Source organism: Ceratotherium simum, chromosome 31, assembly GCF_057802395.1.
Source record: "Ceratotherium simum simum isolate JZ-2026a chromosome 31, ASM5780239v1, whole genome shotgun sequence".
Classification (NCBI taxonomy): domain Eukaryota; kingdom Metazoa; phylum Chordata; class Mammalia; order Perissodactyla; family Rhinocerotidae; genus Ceratotherium; species Ceratotherium simum.
This window is the reverse complement of record NC_141930.1, coordinates 31,122,288-31,144,069: the sequence shown is the minus strand read 5'-3', so window position 1 is coordinate 31,144,069 and position 21,782 is coordinate 31,122,288. Positions and strand designations below refer to the sequence as shown.

At 39.9% G+C, this 21,782-nt stretch overlaps 1 protein-coding gene across 4 annotated transcripts in view; it reads right to left on the bottom strand.

Annotated features, from left to right (window-relative positions):
• The window catches only part of ATP6V1H (ATPase H+ transporting V1 subunit H), a 117,221-nt gene that overhangs the window by 29,225 nt on the left and 66,214 nt on the right, over positions 1-21,782 (bottom strand). For all 4 annotated transcript variants that reach the window (XM_087420568.1, XM_087420571.1, XM_087420570.1 and 1 more), the window contains 2 exons: positions 20,589-20,690; positions 2,141-2,254 (listed from right to left, as the gene is read on the bottom strand). In XM_087420568.1, coding sequence (XP_087276694.1) covers positions 2,141-2,254; positions 20,589-20,690 — 216 coding nt within the window. The remainder of the gene's footprint in view (positions 1-2,140; positions 2,255-20,588; positions 20,691-21,782) is intronic.

The window sequence follows — 21,782 nt, the reverse complement described above, 5'->3', positions numbered from 1 at the left end:
GCTTGGGGTAAAGTGAAACAAGGAGGGAAATCCCGTGGAGTATTCTATATTTACTGATAGACTTGAAAGTTCTTCTTCCTGCTAAATAGATAAAAACCATTTTTGAGTACCCTTGCTTTGATCCCGTACTTCTTGCACTGCAGATATGAAAAAAGTAAAAATGCTTTCAGTCCATCAAGCGCTGCCAGCAACTAGCTCTGAAATTTATCCCAAGTCCATCTACTTCTTATCTCCGCTACTGTTTTTTTTTTGTTTTTTGTTTTTCGTTTTTTTTGCTGAGGAAGATTCGCCCTGAGCTAACACCTGCACCAATCTTCCTCTATTTTGTATGTGGGCCACTGCCACAGCATGGCCACCACCGAGTGGTATAGGTCCACGCCCGGGAACCAAACATGGGCTGCCAAAGTGGAGTGTGTCGAACTTAAGCGCTAGGCCACGGGCCTGGTCCCTGTTATCTCAACTTTTATTGTTCTAGTCCAAGCCACTAACCATCTCCACTCCAGACCACAATGAGAACCTAACTAAAATGGTCTTTTCAGGTACACACTTACCCCTGTACAATCCATTCTCCACAGAGTAGCCTAAGCAATCATTTTAAAACATAAAGCAAATCTTGTCATTCCCGTTAAAAAATCTTTCAATGGTTTTCAACTCATCTTATAAAAGTAAGAGTCAAACAAGAGCCTACAAGATCCTACAGGATCAGATCCCTGCCAACCTCTCCTCCATCTTTTCTCATGCTGGCCTCATACTGCCCTTCAAATTAGAGTTTCTCAACCTTGGCGCTATTGACATATTGGGCAGGACAGTTTCTTGTTGTGAGCACTGTCTGTGTGTTGTAGGATGCACAGCAGCATCCTGGCCTCTCTCTGTCCACTAGGTGCCAAAAGCACCACCACCCCCAGTGGTCACATCCAAATATGTCTCCAGACATTGCTTTTAAAGAAGCCAAGCTCATTCCCGCCTCATGGTCTTTTCCCCTCTCATTCCCTCCACCTGAAATGCTTGAGCTGTGCAACTGGTTCCTTATCGTTACTGTCTCAGCTTGGCCATTGTCACCTACTCAGAAAGTCCTTCTCCAATCATCCCATGTAAAGCTGCACCCACTTCCACCATATCTATAGCCCAGCACTTAACCTAACAGGGTACAAAGTAAGTGCTCATGAAGTAGTCGTTGAAAGCATGCATAAATTTCAGTATTTACGAGAAAAGTGCTTAAGCGGCAAGATCATAATATTTAATACGAATGCCACAGCAGTACTCCTGGTTAGTCTCCTATCCTGTATTTGCCCACATCTTTCAACTGTATGCATTCTAATACATTCTAATTCTTTCCTTTGGAAGTACTGGTAGCATTATTGTCATTTATAGGCAATGTACATTTGTTTGTTTGCCTTAAAAAAAAACAGTCCAACACCAGAGCATCCTTCCAAAGAATGGGGAATAGAGAGGCATCCGACCTGTTCAGAAGAGTGCTGAAGGCACTGAGCCTCCAACCTACAGCTAAGAACGGTCATGGCAAAGGGACTCCTTGTTTGTCTATCACGTACACAATGGCTCACCCGTCTATCTAAGTAGTCACTCTCTAATTTATCTTGTTTTAAGTGGGTACAAAAAGGTCAATAATTCTTAAAGAATAAAAACAACAAAAGAAAAATAGGACTTTAGTTATGTCAAAAGCAAAAGGCTATAACGAATGAAATGTGCGAGTTGAATCTGAATTGATCAATCAGCTTTTAGTGATTTCATGTGAACTGGTAAAATCCATTCAGGTTAACCATAAACTCAATAGTTACAAACTTTGCAAAACTGTGGAGTCTCTAATCAGTAGTCCAGCTGGATTCCATTCAACTCGAAAAAAGACTGACTCACTTCTGTCACAAGGGTCCTTTTAGTTACTTCTGGAGTTGTTTTTGATATTAGTAATTTGAATACACATTTCTTCAGAACATTAATGCAGTTGGGTTTTTTTTAATCACGTCATTGCTCTGAATTGCTAAAACGTACTTCTAGATATTTAATCTAAATCACTGATTTAGAAAACTATCGTTCATCAGAGCATTTACATAAGAACTTTAGGAATGGGCGAGTGAGATCTCACAAATCAGTGTGTGAGCAGGAAGAAAAAGCTGGCACGTACCAGTTGTGCACCATGAGCTTCTGCACAGCCAGAAGAGCGTTGTAGCGAACCTGCTGGTCTTCGTGGTGCATGTGGTTCATGACCAGCTGTTTCCCACCAAGCTGTTCAATAACCCTGTGGAAGAGAAGCCATGTTAAGAAGATACTGCAACTACTTTCAAACTCATGCTGTTAGCAGAAAGCCTAAATTCCGAAGTGCCAGGAGATTTTACAAAGAAAAGTTACAAAATAGGTAAGTAAACCAACACACATCTTTTTATATCATTTTCTCCAAATCACAGATTTAAAGTATTCAAATATTTTCTCTTTTGAATTCCTAATGATAAATCCAATTGTTATTCTCATGTCCTAATCAAGGCAAATATCATCTACCTGGATATCTCACAGACCGTTGTACTATTCTAGATTACAGTTTTCTAGGTAGTTGAGTATTAACTTCTTATTACTAGTATTTCTGGCTCACTTAAAATCAGTATATTGAACACCATCTAACATCTGTAATAATATCAGGTTAAGTCCACCAGTTGCCGTGCTGTGAGAAAGATGGGGCTAGGACGCAGATAGCAAGGAACACAGAGTTAAAAAACACCAATGTGTAAAGATACATGCACCCCTGTGTTCACTGCAGCGTTATGCACAATAGCCAAGACTTGGAAGCAACCTAAGTGTCCATCAAGGGACGAATGGATAAAGAAGATGTATATATACACAATGGAATACTACTCAGCCATAAGAAACGATGAAATCCAGCCATTTGTGACAACATGGATGGACATTCAGGGTATTATGCAAAGTGAAATAAGTCAGAGGGAGAAGGTCAAATACCGTATGATTTCCTTCATTAAGCAGTAGATAATAACAACAATAAACAAACACATAGAGACAGAGATTGGATTGGTGGTTACCAGAGGGGAAGGGGGGAGGGAGGAGGGCGAAAGGGATAATTCGGCACATGTGTGTGGTGAGGGGTTGTAATTAGTATTTGAGTGGTGAACATGATGTAATCTATGCAGAAATAGAAGTACAATGATGTACATTTGAAATTTATACAATGTTATAAACCAATGTTACTGCAATAAACAAACAAACAAACAAAAAGGCACCCAGTAGAAGCCATGTTAATTTCCTGAAGAACGCTATTGATTTTTAAGATATCTGCCCTTTCTTGTAATGATGGAATATGCCACATGATCTCCTGCGCAGTGACAAAGAGAAGAAAATTCCTATGTCAAGAGCACAAAGACAACCGACAACATTGCTTTCTAACATTGCACCCACCAACAGCCTGAAAAATTCAGTTACTCCAGATGCAAAAGTAGAGTGAAAATGGCTATTTGCTTCATGAATGGAAAGAAGCTCTCTGTTCCTTTGCACGGGTGTGGCTGAAGACAGAGCTGTCGAGTCTCAACCCCAGCACAACAGTGTGGGTTCTCTGGTCTGTACTGTCTGATGTGCGATATCACTACTACACAGTCAGTGCCAAGTGACACCTTAATGCAATAGGGCTTTTGGTGGTTTAAGACAACCTTGCAGATGGGTGGATGGGAGTCAGGGGTGAGAGAAAAGGTATCTGTATACCTTTTTATATTTTATGTTTTAAAGCATTTTTTAAAAAATGTATTGAATTGAGGGAAAACAAGTACAGTATAATTACAATCAAACATTAATTGAGAGCTTGTTATGAGCCAGCTACTGTGCTTTTAAACATTGCCTTATCTAATATATCAGCTCTGCTCTTTATCAGATATGTTACAATAAGTCATTTAATCAAGTAAATTCCTTCCCGCCAAATGAGAATAACAAGGACACCTCCTTCACGGTGCTGCTGTGAAGACTGAAGGACATAAAGCCCACGTCTCTGCAGGACGGTAAGCCCATGTCTACTGCTTTGATGACTGTGATGCTGAGGATACAGGGGCTGCTCGCCTTCAATCCACTTCTCTCACTGTAGTCAAAATGATCTTTCCAAAAATCTGAATAGCACTTTCCCTGCTTAAAACAACGGCTGACCAGGCCCTTCACAGTCTGACTGGAAGCCCCTGCCTAGCTTCACGGAGCACGGTCCACAGCCTGTGCTCTCTGCGCTCTGACTCCACTGGCCGTCTTCAGGTCCTCCAGCCACAGGATCTTGGCACACACTGTTTTCTCTCCTACAAGATTCCCACTCCTCCTCATGTAGATAACTCCTCATGTAGATAACTTCTGTTCATCTTTCAGATCTTGACTCAACTGTCCCTTCTTCAGGGAAGGCTTCTCTGTATCCAGATTACATTAATCTCCTAATATGCCCCTGTCATGGCACTATGTCTCTCTCCTTCATTGTATTCACCTGAGTTGCAATTTTATATCTGAATGATTATTTTAAAAGTATTAAATTTGTCTTCACCATTATACAAGAAGACTCATGAGGGCCAAACTATGCATAGTTTTGCTTACCTTATGTTCCCAGGGCTCAAGACAGAAGGCACTCATCAACTATCTATTAATTATATTATTATATTAATATTTACTATATTAATAAAAATATCTATCATTGTCCAGTTTCTCTTTTTGTCAAAATATCATTCGTTAAAAGACAAGTAAGGTTTCAAAAAAGATAGACCTTTACCGCAGCAAAACTGCCTGAGGATAACTCTCCCTCAACTGCTGTAGCATACTATCACTGGAATTCTAAATAATAACAACAGTAAACATTTACATAGCATCTACTATCTGCCAGGTACTTGTTTTAGCACTTTCTGTTGTTAACTCGTTTAAGAGTTGTGAGTAGCCTAGGATGGCCATCGGGAGAAATGATAGAGAATAGAGATTTAAAAGAAAAAGATACAAATCAGGAGTAACATTCAGGAAAAAGAAAGTCAGAAGCTCCAAGATGCCTTTTTCTCACATGTGCTTAGAATTATTCATTGCCACACTAGGAAACATTGATCTGCCCGAGCTAATGATTTATTTAACTCAACATCAGTTTACCCAACATCTTTGTAATCATGTTAGTTTTTTGAAACTGTTGAAACTGATATGTATACATGTACATAACAGGATAATAATACCGAACTCCTTCTGCCTCAGTTTCAAGGGAGACGCCAAATCAACAGATATGAGACACTCAAGTGAAACTGTGATAGAACATCGCACGCAGAATTTACAAACAACTCTAACCATTCTTAATCCCCTTAGGGAATTCTATTTCAAACATTAAAGGATTCAGGGAGGGGAAGGATGATTTGTGAGTCTTCTGTGATATGCACTGGGCCACGCTGAAGGTCGCTGCCCCACAGAGAAGAAAAAGGTGGTGATGCCTTCTACCCCACGCCAAGGGAATCACACACAGAGACAGTGTGTATTCCCTGCAGTAGGGAGGACAGCGGCCTGGTGACTGAGAGTGGCATAAGCCTGAGAGGTCACAGCAACCTGTAGCAGCCAGGTAGAGGGGGCTGTGTCAAGATCAGCCTACATTCCCAGAGCCTGGGGGGCAAAGGACTTTGAGTGTCACCATGAGCCAGACAAAACACAACAAATGGCTCACCCCAAGCTATGGGTGCTGCAGTTAGATGGCCCAGAAAAGATGCTTCCAATGAACCCAAAAAAGTGTTCCCAAGAGAAATGATCAGATTCAGACATCCACCAGGGCGAGAGCACTCACAGCCAGCAAGTAAGAAAAGCCCTGCTTCTCCCCGTCACCTCCTCCTTCCCTATTCATCGGCCTCCGGGAGACTCAGGCCACAGTAGGTAAGCTCAGGGAAGCAGAGCCAGGAAGGGACAGGATCAAGCCCTCCCCTGCAGAGGGCATTAGGGATAACAGGGAGAGAAGTCCTACTTTTGAATAAGTAGTGAGAAGGGCTATAGATATCTCGGACTAAACCCCTTTTGTAATTCAAAATGACCATAGGGCTGTTATCTAGAGTGAGAAAAAAAGTAATGAGGCCCGCCAAGGTTTTCATTCAAAGGCACGAAAGATTCCTATCACTGAATAAATTTTAATGGGATTCTGGAGAACAAACATAAAGTCATTCTTATTTCACCACAAACTGCTCATGCAACCAATCTGGTGTTAGTACCTATGAGCTACTTTGAGGGGGCTGGCGGGGCTGGCATCTTACCCCAGCTGTTTAGGGCAACACTGCTGTCTTCCTCTGCCCTCGCTTACTCCTCTCAGAGGGGACTTCTGTGATTGGTGAGTTTGGAAGCAGGAATCCAGCATCCACAGATCCACTCCCTCCTTTCTCTTCCACATCAGTCCAGTGCTACCTGGGACTATGGGTTAGTCCAGTTCTGGGGTTCAGTATTAGGAAGGCCATCTATCTACACACAACACATTCTTCAATATCAGCTTTATCAGTAAGGATTCTATTTTGGCCTCTGTTATCTCCTTTGTCATGTTTCTCAAGAAAATTTGGAACTCAGGCAGGCAGGAGGGGAATTATTTATTGGAACCCTTCTGGATACCTCCAATACACGGACATACAGTTGATTCGCATTATTCACAGTAGGTATGTTCTACACAGTTGCCATGAACAATGATTTAGCGAACACTGCAACTCCTAGGGGATATTCAGGGTTAGGTTCCTGCAGCCTCTGGTCACATTTTCATTAACCAATCAATACATAACCTTGTTTTTTGTGTGTTTCTGTTTAAAGACACCTTATTTAATGTATATTGTTCATTCATTAACACTGAACTCACAGCCAACAGCACTACAACTCATGCCTGAAGGAAACTTATCCAATACATACATTTACTCCGTAGGGCAATCACAGCCTTCTTTTGCTTAGGACACTAGACAGCACTTCAGCACCATGCTCGAGGGCCATTTTAAACAGTGAAATCACCAACAAAACACACAAAAATGCAAAAAACAGGGCACTAAATAGATCACATAAGGAATACTTGTTTATACTACAAGAGCTAAAACAAGAAGGCAAGCATCGCCTCGTTTGACTTCTGGGAATGTATGTGTGCGTCAGGCACTCAAACTTAGCCCTGCTCTGCACACATCCACAAATGATTGCGAAAGCATGAGTACTGATGTGGGGGGTAGAAAAGAAATTTTAACAAGTTGGCAAATTAACAAATCTAGAATCCATATTATTTATGGATCGACTATGAGTAAGTATAACCTCACAAAGCTGCCATAGATGTGTAAAATATGACAAATTTAAAAAGCATAAAGAGATCACACACCATCTACAATGATGATAATAATAATCCTGATAACAGTTTTATACATGTTGAGTACTATGCTAAGTGCTTCATATTTATCTCATGTGATCCTCACAACAAATGTACTGCCTCGCCTTCTAGAACGTAGTTTTTTTTGACATTTTAAAACCTTACTCCTTACAATATCTTCTCATATTACCACCAGGCAAGAACATTTTTAAGTTTTGCTTTTAATAATTTATTATTATATTTATTTATTAAGCGTTCATTTTCAAACTATACAGGTTACTGCCCTCCACCCCAGAGATTCCAACAGGTCTCACGGAGGGATGGACCATCTCCACTCCACTGACACTCACTGCTATAAAATAAACATATTTCTTGTCTTCTAAATTTAAGAAGCAACTGAACCGCCAGTTACTTTCAGATTATACAGATGTCCAAAATCATGAATGCTTGAAAAAAGTGAGAAAAGAATCTTTCCAGTTGGCAGATTAAAACAAGACATCATTAAAAAGACAAGACATTTGGATGATTTAATTTAGAACTAGATTCGAGTGCATTGTTTATTAGCCATTGTCTAATAGGGAGAACTTTGCTAACCATATTTCAAAATAAGTTGAGTCAACAGCATGTTAAGCTTTAAAGACTTAGAATATTATAATACATGATTAACAAGCTCAATACTGGCAAGAACATTTAAGGAATGTACCAGCTGGTGAAACAGAGAAATGTAATTTTAGAGTAAACTTTAAATATCTTAAAAAGCACAGCACTATTTTTGTTTGTTCTAAAGGTCTTTTTCCCTCTTAATATAGTTCTATGATATAAGATACAGTTACATAAAATATCCCGATAAAGCTTCTATTGTTCAGCGTTATATTCACGGCTAATGAAATTATATCACGCTATAACACATTATGATTCCACGACATATCGCTAAAAATGTAACTTGCACGTTAAGATTCCGTTTATATGAAAGTAGATACTTTCAGAGTTATGTAGCAATATACCCTCTAGAGTCTATAAGCACTTGAGCACAGCAATGAGCACAGAAATCACGTCTATTTTGTTCCCCTTATAATTAGGAAGAAGGCCATTAACATTTTTAAAAACAAAACGATGATTTAGGAGAATATTTACCAGATTTCTAAATGGGAAAGTTCTTTCCAAGCATAAAAGCAGTGGAAGAAACCACAAACGTTTTCACTGGAATCTCAGCTCCATGGGGCAATCCTCAGAACGGTGCCTAGCACACAGCACATGCTCAATAAAACACTAACGACAAGTGAATGAATGTATCTCACTACATGGTAACTGAAACTTATGCATGATAAAAATCTTATGAGCATAATAATATAAACAGCAAATTTTTAAAATGTTTATCTTAAATATGGCAGCTAGTATTCCTAATAAACCATGTAAGTAATCAAAATATAAGTTAAAAACACGAGGTGCCGTTTTTCCCCTGTGAGAGGTTAAAAAGAAATGACAGCCCTGCTGAGAGGGCAGTGAAGACGGTCTTCTCACCTATTGCTAGTCGGAGGCTGAATTAGTCCACATTTAATGTTTTAAATGTCTCAAAAGTACTTATCTCATTAAATCTACTTCAGGGGACCAGAAAAAAGAAAATAATCAGAAATGTTTGCAAAGATGTTCGTTCTGTTTTTGTAATAATGAAAAACTGGGAACACACCAAATATCCACAATAAGATCTGAGTAAACTGGAATACACTTATCTATAGGTAGCATTAAATTATATTTTTAAAAATTTTAGATGGGAAATACCCATGACAAATGAATAAAAGCAGGAGATAAAATAAAAAATATCATATGATCACAATTTTGGAAGAAAAAATACATATGTGCACTGAGGCAAAAAACTGAAAATAACTAAACTGTTATTTTGTATAGTTGCAGGTGTTGTTTTTTCTTCATTATTCTTTTCTGTATTTTTCAAGTTTTCTATAATGAATGTTTGTTACTATTCATAACTAAAATTTAGAAAAGAAAACTATTAGGTTTGGTTGATAAAAGGTTTGTGCCACCATCAAAGCAATTTGTCAATTTTTATTTGCATGTGCTATGCTAGGCTTTATACAAAGGCAAATAAAGATATTTACCTCATATAAAAGTCTGCATTTTAAGACAACAAGCATGAGTTCTTTTGGTAGCTCTTTCTCTCAGCATTTATTATGCTCTGCTGTGTGGTAAACACTATGCCTAGTCAGATATAGTTTCTCTTTTTGAGAGTTCAAGTCTAGTGGGGGAAAGAGACACAAACAGGTTTTCATTGTACAAACTGAAAAGTGCTACATAATGGAGAGACATCCAAATACCATGGAAGCAGAGAAAACTGGACATTTGCATTCTGTTTTAATGGCGGTATACTGGTTTGCCAGAATAAAAAGAGAGGAATCTTTTATATGAGTCAGTATTTTTAGCAGCAGAAACAGAAACCTGAAGGCCTGATTAAAGCAGCAAAAGAAGGCACTGTAAGGCAACCACAGCTTGGGGAACCTTACACTTGAAGGCTACCCACGCTGGATGGGAACCAAAGTCAAGCTACCAAGTAAGTCCAGCAACGGTGCTGTTACAGCGAGGCACCTGACCCTGAGTTTACCCTGCTCACACCCTGACACCAGGTGCTACTGCCTCCGGTCCTCATGGAGCCTAGCCACGCTGCTGCCTGAAGGGAGTGCCTGCTCCCTGCTATCACTCATTCCTGTAGGGAGACTGGGGCAGGTACATCTGATTCACTGAGCTTACTCCATGAGCATGTGGCTAGAGGTACAGGAGTTTAGGACAGTGAACTGCTGGCATTTTTATTTTCCACAGTGGGAGGAAGCACATGCCCTGTAAGGTGAGGAATTCCTCAAATATAGGAAGGCAGTTTAGATGTTGTACTCCTTTAAAAGAATATATAAATTTTCACTATGGCATTCCAGGAATAGAGAGGGTTTTGCAGTTGCACAAGCCCTATGAGGGTTTAATGTGGCTTTGATACCGCTGTTGCAACGCTCTGATGGTTGGAACAATGCTCACTACACCATTGGTGCTACTGAGTCAAGTATGCAAAGGGAGCACATTCTCTCGGGGATGAGTGTTGGGCACTAGTCATCAAAGTGTGATTTCTGGGCATCTGTGAGGGCCACAGGTCGTTTTGTGCTTTCTGAGGACAAAGTAACGGAACAGTTTTATTCACATACACAGTATATATCTCAAAAGTAAGACTAATGATAAACTGTGTTTTTTGGAAATCATATTACAATCTTAAAGGTTATTGGTTTTTTACAAGAACTGAATTGGCGAGTACAGTTGATAGGGTAAATTCATCTGAATAGTTTATTTCATTGTTATTTGCATTTATTGAGGACAATTATTAAATTTGCAATTTGGGTAGCAATCGCTGTTATGTTATGCTCTGCACTTGAATTTACAAAAACAGATTACTGGATCAAAAGTGTGTCTGTGAACCACAAAAGGAGTTATGAAAATAACAACAAATATGTAAAACAATAGGGAACAGGACTCCATTCTGAATATTCTATGTAAATCTGCATACTGAGACAAATGTGAGTATGATGAAAGAAAATGATGGATAGGAAATATGACATTTAGTATCTGAAAGTTTATCACTGGACCAGCAATACATTCACCTGTAGTCTCCAGTTCCTTTTTGATATGAAGTCTTGTCAATTGATAAATTTTACTGTTTGAGATGGAGAAAGGGACAAAATTCAAAAAGATATTAACATTCTGACACTCCTGCTGTGTGATGGGGAGTACAAATTATTCTACTCCCGAGAAACTTATAAAAGTAAAAAAGTCTGCCACAAAGTTAATGACAAACATTATGTTCTCAGAGAAAGCCCAATTTCTTTAAGTAATGTTAAAAGTCACCTAATATCAAAAACATACAGTGAAGAGGAGTAATTGCTATCGTGTAGGATAGCAGATACTTCCCTTACAGTTGGACAAAACTACTCGTTTAATTGGTTTATCAAACACCTAAAGAGTGCTTACTATGTGCCAAGTGCTGTTCTAAGTGTATTTCTTATTAACTCATTTAGTCCTAACATTTACAGATGAGGAAACTGAGGCAGAGAGAAGTTAAGTGACATGTCCAAGGTTACACAGTTTACTAGGTGGCAGAGCTGGGATCTGAACCTAAGCAGGCAAGTTTAGTCTGTGCACTTAACCTCTGCGTGATTCTGCACTGATGTCTGTGGTGTCCATTAGCTATTAACATATGTACTGTGCATGTATGGAGGAGATGTGCTTGATATCTTTGTGGGGCATAATCTGGACAAGAAGTTTGTTGGACTCAGTACTGACAGACGACTAGTTATGTGCAGCAGGGAGACTTACTGCTATGTGGATAAAGAGACTGTACTAATGAACTGGAAGTCAACCATGTGCCTCCTAACATTGTTAGTGTTGAAAGAAATAGAAGTATGAATACAATCCGGTTACAAGCACTGAGTGCTGTGTGAAGAAAGGCGTGGGGGAGTATAAGACTCTGTCTTTCCAAACAGAAGCATGCCATTTGTTTTTTTTGAAGGAACTTAATTTCTTTACTGGCATTATTTTTATTTTAAATAGTAGAAAATGATCATTACTGGCTTTATCAGCATATGATGCATTAGACAGCACTTTTACTAATAATGCCAGTAAAGATTCTTTCCATTATTTTAAGCAATTTAGTGATACAGCCATTATCTTGAATAGGTTAAAAATATCAACAGAAATATCTCCAGTTCCAAATGTCAACATCAAATTTGAGATATCAAAATTATTTTTTAGGATGACTGAATTGTGATGAAAATGGATACATTACTGCAAGTTTGATTTTTTTCCAAATCTTAATTTTTTATTTTACTCAAAGAGGAAAAAAATAATGAGGACTATAGTTAAAAATCACATCAATGAGCTCTAAGTGAATTTAAAGAAATACTTTTATGAGGCTGAATGAAACCACAGAGTGGGTTGGGAATCTTTTTGCCTATCTCTCACAAGTGGCAACATTCACTTTTCTTGCTGTTACATGGAATGGGCTGGTCAGCTTAGTGTCTGATGAATTCCTAAAGCAGACTTTAGTGAGAAGTCTGTCTGGGTCCACATAAGATCTGAATACCCAAAACTGTCTGCAGGAGCCTTTAAAGTCTGTAGCCATTCCTGCCAACTTATAGTAGTGAGTGAGTATTTTCTAATTTAGTAGCAATGAAGAATAAGAAAAGAAAGTGATAAGTGTATAACTTGACTTATGTAGAAGTACAATACCAAGGGTACTCATGGTGCCCCCGGAAAGACAGTGTTTACAATTGCTGGGGCCACCCAAGTGGGATCTTCATCAGTTGGGGGGGCAACAAGTTGACAGTGCCTTCAGTGTGGCTTTCCACCAGATGGATAGTAAGCCTTACAAGTCCCAGTTCAGATCAAATAATTGAGTCTAGTCCTTGTTTTAGGAGGGACTATCCTATTTGTCTATGCCACCACCTGGGTGACATCTGTCTGCCCCATGGAATGGCTGAGGGATAGTGGGTGGTAAAGACATAAAGAGCTGTTGACAGCTGTATTCCTTGGGAGGTGCAAGAGCTACTATTATCCCTTCTGTTTCCAACAGATTTCTCAGTAAGTTTAAAGGAAATGGCCATCAAATTGCAGCAGAGTTGTCTGGCAGTGGATGACAGCCAGTGGTCAATTAAACATAAGGTGTGCCACAGTTGGGGATATCTGTGTGTTTTCCCTCATGAGGAAAGCTCTAAGGACAATTCCCTGAAAGACAAAGATCAACGTCCCTCCCTCGCCTGTGTCTCTCGGTGTCTGAGATGTTTCTCTTTGCTGAAGTTATTGTTATCCTTCCACTGATACTAAATCAGTGTGCCCCACTCCAGTAGCTGTAACTTCACCTTTTCTCCAGTCATGCCCTAACTATATCCAGACTTGTGGTCCAGAAGGGTCAGGGACAAGAGGGACAAGAGCACAGCTATAAAACCTGCAGACCTGGGCTATGGGAGTGACGTCAGCAAGATGGTGGAATAAGACATCCCTTGCACATATCCCCTCCTCAACAATCTGGCATACATCCACGGAAAGAAGGGCCTTTGTGGGAGCTTTGGAGAGAGGAGTAAGAGACTGTGAAACTTCAGTGCAGCCTAAGTCCAGGGAGAGCTATTTTGAGAAGGCAAGCTCACACCCAGGCAGCTGATTCACCAATGGTGGTCCCAGCTACAGACCCAGAAACAGCTCCATACCCCTGAGAATCTGGCTACAGCCCCGTTTGGCTTTGGTTCTGTCACCAGCACCATATGCCACAGGACCTGGGAGGAGTCACATCCACCCATGTGTTAATTGGCACATAGACCTCAGTCCCAGCTGTGGACCCTGAACTGGACCCTGAAGTGGCCCATGAACCAGCTCTAGCCCCCCTCTGCTGCACTCTGGGAGTCCCTGGAGGTAAGATCAACAAACTCAGTCAGACTGTAGATTCTGAAAGGGTCCTGTATCTGGGATCCAGCCCATCCTGGCCAGGCCCCAAACAGTCTTGCTGGCACAGGGACTCTGCAGGAGATACTCCTGTCTACACCCTTAGATATCCTGAAAGGGCCCTATACTCAACTCTAGGCCCCTCCCAACTGCAGTCCATAAGCAGTCCTGCTGGCACAGGGACCTGGCAGGAGACTGCTGGCTGTACCCCTAGAGATCTTGAAGGGCCCTATACTCAGTTCCAGCCCCTCCCAGCTGCAGTTGCAAGCAATCTGCCAACATAGTGATCCAGTGGGACACACTCATGCCTGCATCTCAGGAGGTCCTGAAACAGCCTTATATTCGGCTCCAGCCCTTCCAGCCACAGTCAGGGAACAGCCCAGACTGCCCAGGGACCTGGTGGGAAAAATGCTCATCCATGCCTCCAGAGCCAGGTCTGCAGACTTCAATCATGGCTGGGAAACCTGAAACAGTCCTGGGACTTTGTTCTAGCCCCTCTTAGCCACAGTCCCAGACCAGAGAAGGTCATTATCTGCTGAAAACTGTCTTTAAAGACTGCAAGATGTGGGGCTGGCCCAGTGGCGTGGCGGTTAAGTGCATGCACTCTGCTTTGGTGACCTGGGGTTCACAGGTTTGGATCCTGGGAGCACAGTGACGCACTGCTTGTCAAGCCATGCTGTGGTGGCGTCCCATATAAAGTAGAGGAAGATGGGCACAGATGTTAGCCCAGGGCCAATCTTTCCCAGCAAAAAGAGGAGGATTGGCATCAGATGTTAGCTCAGGGATGATCTTCCTCACAAACAAACAAACAAAAGACTGGAAGAGGTATTTGCTCCTTCAAATGCACAGACACCAGTGCAAGGCTACACAGATCACACAGAATCAGATAAATATGACACCACCAAAGAACACCAACAAAGCTCCAGTGACTCATCCTAAAGAAATGCAGATCTTCAATTTGCCTGACAAAGGATTCAAAATAATCAACTTAAAGAAACTCAGTGAAATGTAAGAGAACACAGGCAACTAAGAGAAATGAGGAAAACAATACCTGAACAAAATGACAAGTTTAATAAAGAAATAGAAACCATAAAAAGAATCAAACACAAATCCTGGAGCTGAAGAATATGACAGAACTGAAAAATGCAATAGAGAGCCTCAACAACAGACTTGATCGTGCAAAAGAAATAATCAGTGAACTCGAAGACAGATCACTTGAAATTAGCCAGTTAGAGAACAAAGAGAAAAAAAAGACTGAAAAAGAATGAAGAAAGCCTATGTGAATTATATGACACCATAAAGTGAATGAACATCTGCATCATGGAAGGCCCAGAAGGAGAAGCAGGGACAGGGAATAGAAAGCTTATTTAAAGAAATAATAGCCAAAAATTTCCCAAATCTTGAGAAAGATATGGACATCAAGGTACAAGAAGCTCAAAGGACCCCAAGCAAGATCAACTCAAAGAAGGTTACTCCAAGACACATTATAACCAGAATGTTAAAAGTCAAAGACAAAGAAAGAATCTTGAAAGCAGCAAGAGAAAAATGACTCATCACATACAAAGGAACCCCTGTAAGGCTATCAGTGCGTTGCTCTACAGAAACCTTGCAGGCCAGGAGAGAGAGAGATTATAGATTCAAAATGCTGAAAGAAAAAAAAAAACTGCCAACCAAGAATATTATATGTGGCAAAACTGTCCTTTAGAAATGAAGGAGAGATCAAGACATTCCCAGACAAAAAAAGCTAAGGGAATTCATCACCACTATACCTGCCTATCTTCAAGTTGAAATGAAAAGGCACTAAGTAACAACACTAAAACATATAAAAGGATAAAACTCACTGGTGAAGGTAAATATATAGTCAAATTCACAAATTCACATAAATAATGTAATGGTGGTATGTAAATCACTTTTATCTTCAGTATAAAAGTTAAAAAATAATAATATTAAAAATAACTATTGCTGGGGCCGGCCCAGTGGCATAGTGGTTAAGTTCGCACACTCCACTTTGGCAGCCCGAGGTTCACAGGCTCAGATCCTGGGTGCAGACTGATGCACTGCTCATCAAGCCATGTGGTGGCAGCATCCCATATATACAAAATAGAGGAAGATGGGCACAGATGTTACCTTGGGGCTAATCTTCCTCAGCAAAAGAGGAAGACTGGCAAACAGATGTTAGTGCAGGGCCAATCTTCCTCACACACACAAAAAAAACTATTGCTACAATAATTTGTTAATGGATGCACAATATAAAAAGATGTAAAGTATGACATCAATAGCATATAATGTGGGGAGAGGAGGAGGGTGAAAGTGTAGAGTTTCTGTATGCAATTAAAGACTATGCAATTAAAGATAAGTTATCAGTTTAAAATAAACTATTTTATACATATATAAGATGTTTTATGAAAGCCTCATGGCAACCACAAAGAAAAAACATAGTAGACACACAAAAGATAAAGAGGAAGGAATTAAAGTATACCGCTACAAAAAATAAATCACAAAGGAAGACAGCAAGAGGGGAAGAAATGAACAAAGGAGCTAAAAAACATCATAAAACAATTAACAAAATGGTAACAGTAAGTCCTTTCCTATCAATAACTACTTTCAACATAAACACACTGAATTCTCCAATCAAAAGACACAAAATTGCTGAGTGGATAAAAAAGAGATCCAACAATATCCTGCCTACAAGAGACTCACTTTAGCTTTGAAGACACACATAGGGTGAAAGTGAAGGGATGGACAAAGATATTCCACACAAATCATAACCAAAAGATAGTAGAAGTGGCTATACTTATATCAGATAAAATAGACTTTCATTAAAAAACAGTCACAAGTGACAAAGAAGGTGACTGTATAGGGATAAAAGTCAATTCATCAAAAGGATATAAAAATTATAAATATTTATACACCCAATAAAGGAGCACCTAAATATATAAAGCAAATATTAACATACCTGAATGGAGAAATAAATAGCAATACAATAATAGCAGAGAACTTCAATACTTCACTTTCAACACTGGATAGATCATCCAGAGAGCAAAGCTGGCAATCTGGGCAGTGTGGGTTTGATCAGCACTGCAGTTACTTTCCATATTTCTTGGCTCAAAGAGGGGTGTCTAATATGCTAGTTCACAGTTTTTCAAGTGGCAGACCAAGAAGCTAGACGAAGAATTAGGACTCAGTAAAAATATAATAGTTCATCAAGGAGATGATGGCCAGAGCTACAAGATGGCCTTGAGTTTGCCCACTGAGTGGAGTGATCATGTCTATGTTTGGGTCTGTGTAACTGGTGCTGAGGTCGAACAGTGGTGGCAACCCAGTGGACTACCTTAGGTTTCAACTTCGCTGAACCATCCGTAACCCAAGCCCAGGCATTCAGGGCAACCTCTGTGAGTATAGGGCTCCAGTGAGCCAGTGGGTTTGCTTTAGCTGCTAGACTGGAGATCAAGTTTCCCCCAAAGTGACAGCTGTCACTTTTCATGTAAAGCCAAGATGTTGCTGGGGCCAGCTGCCTGCATTCTTAAATATTGCATTTCCATTTGACAAGCAAGGCCTGTTGGGTCCTTCCCACCTTGTTAGTTGTAGAGTCTGAGTTGACCCACCCCAAAATGGGAATGGCAGAGTCCCAAGGCCTACCTGGGTGAGTTCAACAGCAGCAGGCAAAAAGCTGCTTTTCAAAAGGGGTAAACCTAGTAGCCACATCAGGGAGGTGATGAGTCCAAAACCCCAAGGGGTGCCTCTGGATGGAGGCCGCCTCCCTCTGTGAGAGGCTCCAGTCAGCAAAATCATCAGTCACACTGACCATAGCTCAAAGGGGTCACACAGGTCATGGAGCCACAAAGGAGCATGTCACAGTGCCCAAGAGCTCTCAATGCAGTTGGTTGGTCTGGGCCCTCCTCCTCAAAGGCTGCTCACTTGCAGGTTAGCAGATATAAAAGACCAAAGAGAAAGCCAATGTGTAGCCCATACTGTCTTCAAAACTCAGAGTCCATACCTTTTTGGTACTGGGGGTTGAAAAGACAGCAGTTTTCCCTTGAGTGCTGGAGGCACTGAGCACTGTGAATCTGCCTACATAGTTCTCAGAAACTTTACCTGGGAGGCAGCCTCCTGGATGTGGCTGGGGTGTATCAGCCACCTCTGCTGGCAGAGGTGTGATAGCTCTGCATCAGGGCCATTGAGACTGAGGTTTATGACTTGCCAACCAACATGACACCATCTATACAGTGGAAGTTTTTGCCATCAGAGGGCAGAGACACTTGTACTAAATCCTCACCATTCCAATGGGCAGTGGGAAGGATTTGGTGTCTATAGCACTTTTCTACATGTATCTCTTCCCAATTGGGAGAATCTCCTCCAACACTCATGGTTTGGGGATGTGCAAGCATACACACATTAATTCTTCATACAAATTCAGATTTAGAAGAAACAACAACACGTCACTGAACTGGTCTGACGGGTCCCAACCACAATATATTAGTTTCTCTTTCCCACCTGCAATCAGGAAATACAGAATCTACAAAGAAAAAAATAGAAATTATCTGTAAACCTACAGATGGGAGATAGCCACTATTAATACTTTCATTGACTTGTTTCATGGAGTATGTGTATGTTCACATCTAATAATTGAGGTCATATTACGCTCAGCTTATTGCATATTATAAAAAGATTTTCCCACATCATCATCAAATTTCCATTATTATTACATATGAATGTACCACAGTGTTTATCTGTGTACAGTGTAATCTGTCATTAAATTGCATGTTTAGGTTATTTTCAAAATTTTTGCTATTATCAATAATGCTGCAATAAATAGTGTAGAATCTTTTAATGCTTTCTTTCAGAGATGGAGTGAGGCATAAATCTAATTTGCTATTTTTGTTATTATTTTCCCCAAAAAAGCTTTTTTCATAACATTCATTTTCTATTTGTTTTTGAAACTTCTGATAATGTACAAAACTCTTTTACACACACAGACTTGTGTATCTGTCTGTATCTATGCCATCTGCCTTCTGAAGTGCACCTGAAATCAAGTTCTATGCAAGACCATTAACAAGGGTTTGCTGGATCAGAATGAAAACGTCCTGCAGTTCAAACACTCAGTGACTCAGTACACTAAATAATTTTCGACTTTCCCTGAAGGATGTACCAAAATCCTGAGTAGTTTCCCATATACCACTGGCCTAATATTGCTTCCCTCATTTATCCTCAAGAACAGCTCTAACCGTGGGACAGACCCATCCCTTCAAACCTAGAGGTTACCATGCTACACTTTGCATATTTACCCATCATGTGGAGTTCAGAGATGTTCACGGTCATTATTCCAACCCAGAAGAAATCCAAGAAAAACATTTCCCTTTACTCCAAAGGGACATGAATTACAACCTCTCCTTCTTATATCTGAACCCAAAAGTGGGTTGCCTCTTACCTACTCCAAGCCTAGTTCTCCATGTAATAGTGTCAATCCTGACAACTCAGTATGTGACCCACATGATATTCCACAGCACTGGCAAATTCCGCTCCAGAGGAAACTGTCATAATTTTGGAGTCAGGGTTACCAAAGTCCACCAATACAAAGCAGCCTGAGCTGTTTTGTAATCAGATATAGAAAAATCAAGATAAAAATCAAAAATAATATATTCCATAGACACGTGGGGGGAAAAGGTAATTTCTCTACTTGAAGGGATGCACCTCCATCTAGTCATTGACATGTTTCATAATGTCTGAATACTTATACACAGTAAGGACAAAGAAGAAGTCATGAAGTTCAATTGTGGAATGTTAAAGTCTGCAACTACAACTGTGGCTCTGCCATTTTTTTCCACATTCTAAGAGCTTCTGGGTTTATATGATACTGTTTTATGATAAATAAGATAAATATTGTTACATATCTTCCTTATAGATAGCTTTGATGAATATAAGATTTTAACATTAATAATAATAAAAGTGGCTAATTCTTACTGAGAACTTATTATGTACCTACTGGCACTATTCTAATCACTGTACTTGGATTAACTCATTTAATTCTCACATCAACCTCATGAGAAAGGAATATGATTATCATCCCAATTTTACAGATTAGAAAACCAATCAGTAAATGGAGCAGCAACAATTCAAACCAAGGCACTATGCATTCCTGCTTTTCCAAACAACATAAAACAGCCCTTTGTCCCATTTAATGTTTTCTCCCTTGATATGATACTGGCACCCTGATGTCTTATTTTTCAAAAAAAAGCCTGTCTTATTTTTTCGTTGTTAATGTATCTAAGTGATTTTAAATTATGTAGCCCGCATCACCTCCTCTGTAAAGCCTCACCTGTCTCCTCTCATGTGAAAGTCCTCTCTTCGATACTTTGAAATACACAATTTCATTACTATACAGCTACTCTAACTTTTCTTTACAGGTGTTATATTTCCTTTTATACTTTGAACCCACTGAGTTCAATAACAATGTTTAATTCATCTCTGTAACTACAAATAGTAGTTGAAAAATAACCAGTGCTCACAAAATGGCTTTGAATTAAATTATACAAACCAAAGAAAATCCTGAACATGAAATATCTATTGTGATCTCTGCTGGCTACTCATAACAGTATTATACAGGTGTACTTATATTTTTATACTACCCACTTTTAATTAGGTTTATCATAATTCCCAGTATTATGGTAATCTTGATTTTGCTTACTCCATTAGCTCCTCTGGTAAACTACTCTATTTTAGATAAGTACATTAGTTAGGACTCTATGTAGATTCCATTCGTTTCAGGAAACCCAAGTGAAATTAATGGCTCTTCTCTCACCGTTTGCCTCGTGGATAATGCCGCACATATTCTCCAACGTCATGAGCAGCAACGGCTAAGACTTGTGGATCATCTGACACCTCCAGAAGTTTTGTCAAAATTCTGAAATAAATTTAATCCAAAGAGAGATTCATTTCTAATTCTTCTACAGGGTACAACAGAGCACAGGTATAAGGCAGGTATCTTCCTGAAAATAGACGTTTATAATCATATTTTCTACAGACTTCACTATTATGCATAATACATTACACATCAGCAGTTTTCAAACCTTTATACATGTATAACAGGTTACTTTCAGATTCTCAACATATACCACACACAATTCCCAAAATACCAGGGACTCTCTCTCCTTCCCTCTCAAGAAAGACAACTAGAATGTGAGTAAATGTTATTTTAATATACAACTACCAGAGGATCTTTGCTAATGATATTTTGAAAATAAATCATTTGTAAGCCTTTTGTTAGTATTAGGAACAAATTACTTTCAGCTGTGATCAAGATGGAGCCTGAGCACTGAGCACATGCATCTCTCCTCTCTCTTGCTCCAACTCGCACAAAAGACTTTATAAATATAACTAAATCCACAACAGCAAGTGAATGTTTCTGAGAAGATGGCAGCCCAAATTCACAATCCGGACTCCCCTGCCCTCCTAATATCTTTTCCAGAGCAACATACAAGCTGAGTGAAACTACTGCTGGAGTCTGATGGGTATTTCTGGGAAGAGGAGCCAACCACCAACAGCAGTGAAGGCTCCCTTCTGCTGGGAGCCTGGAGCCATGACCACAGACTTCTGCCTCCTCAAGGACCTCCAGGGAGGGGGCGCGTCTTACAAAGGGATGCATGTATCCTGGGGAGTGAAGGGAAAGGGGGACTACACTGCTCAGAATCCAATCAGCTGGGAAAGGACTGCCTTCCTTATGAGTGCAAATGGAGATCATTCACGGAATACATAATCCCTATGTTATTTAAACTGCTCAAGGGCACAGAAACAGATGGAAAACTTCTCAACTCATTCTACAAGCAGAGCCTAACTGTGAGAACCAATTAGAATGAGTAGTTTTTAAAGATGGGTAGGTACAAAATATAAATATAAATATATTTTATATAAAATATAAAAAAATTGCTTTCTAATATGCCAGCAACAGCCACTCCCTTAGACATAGATATGAACTCCTTAAAGAATTAGCTAACTG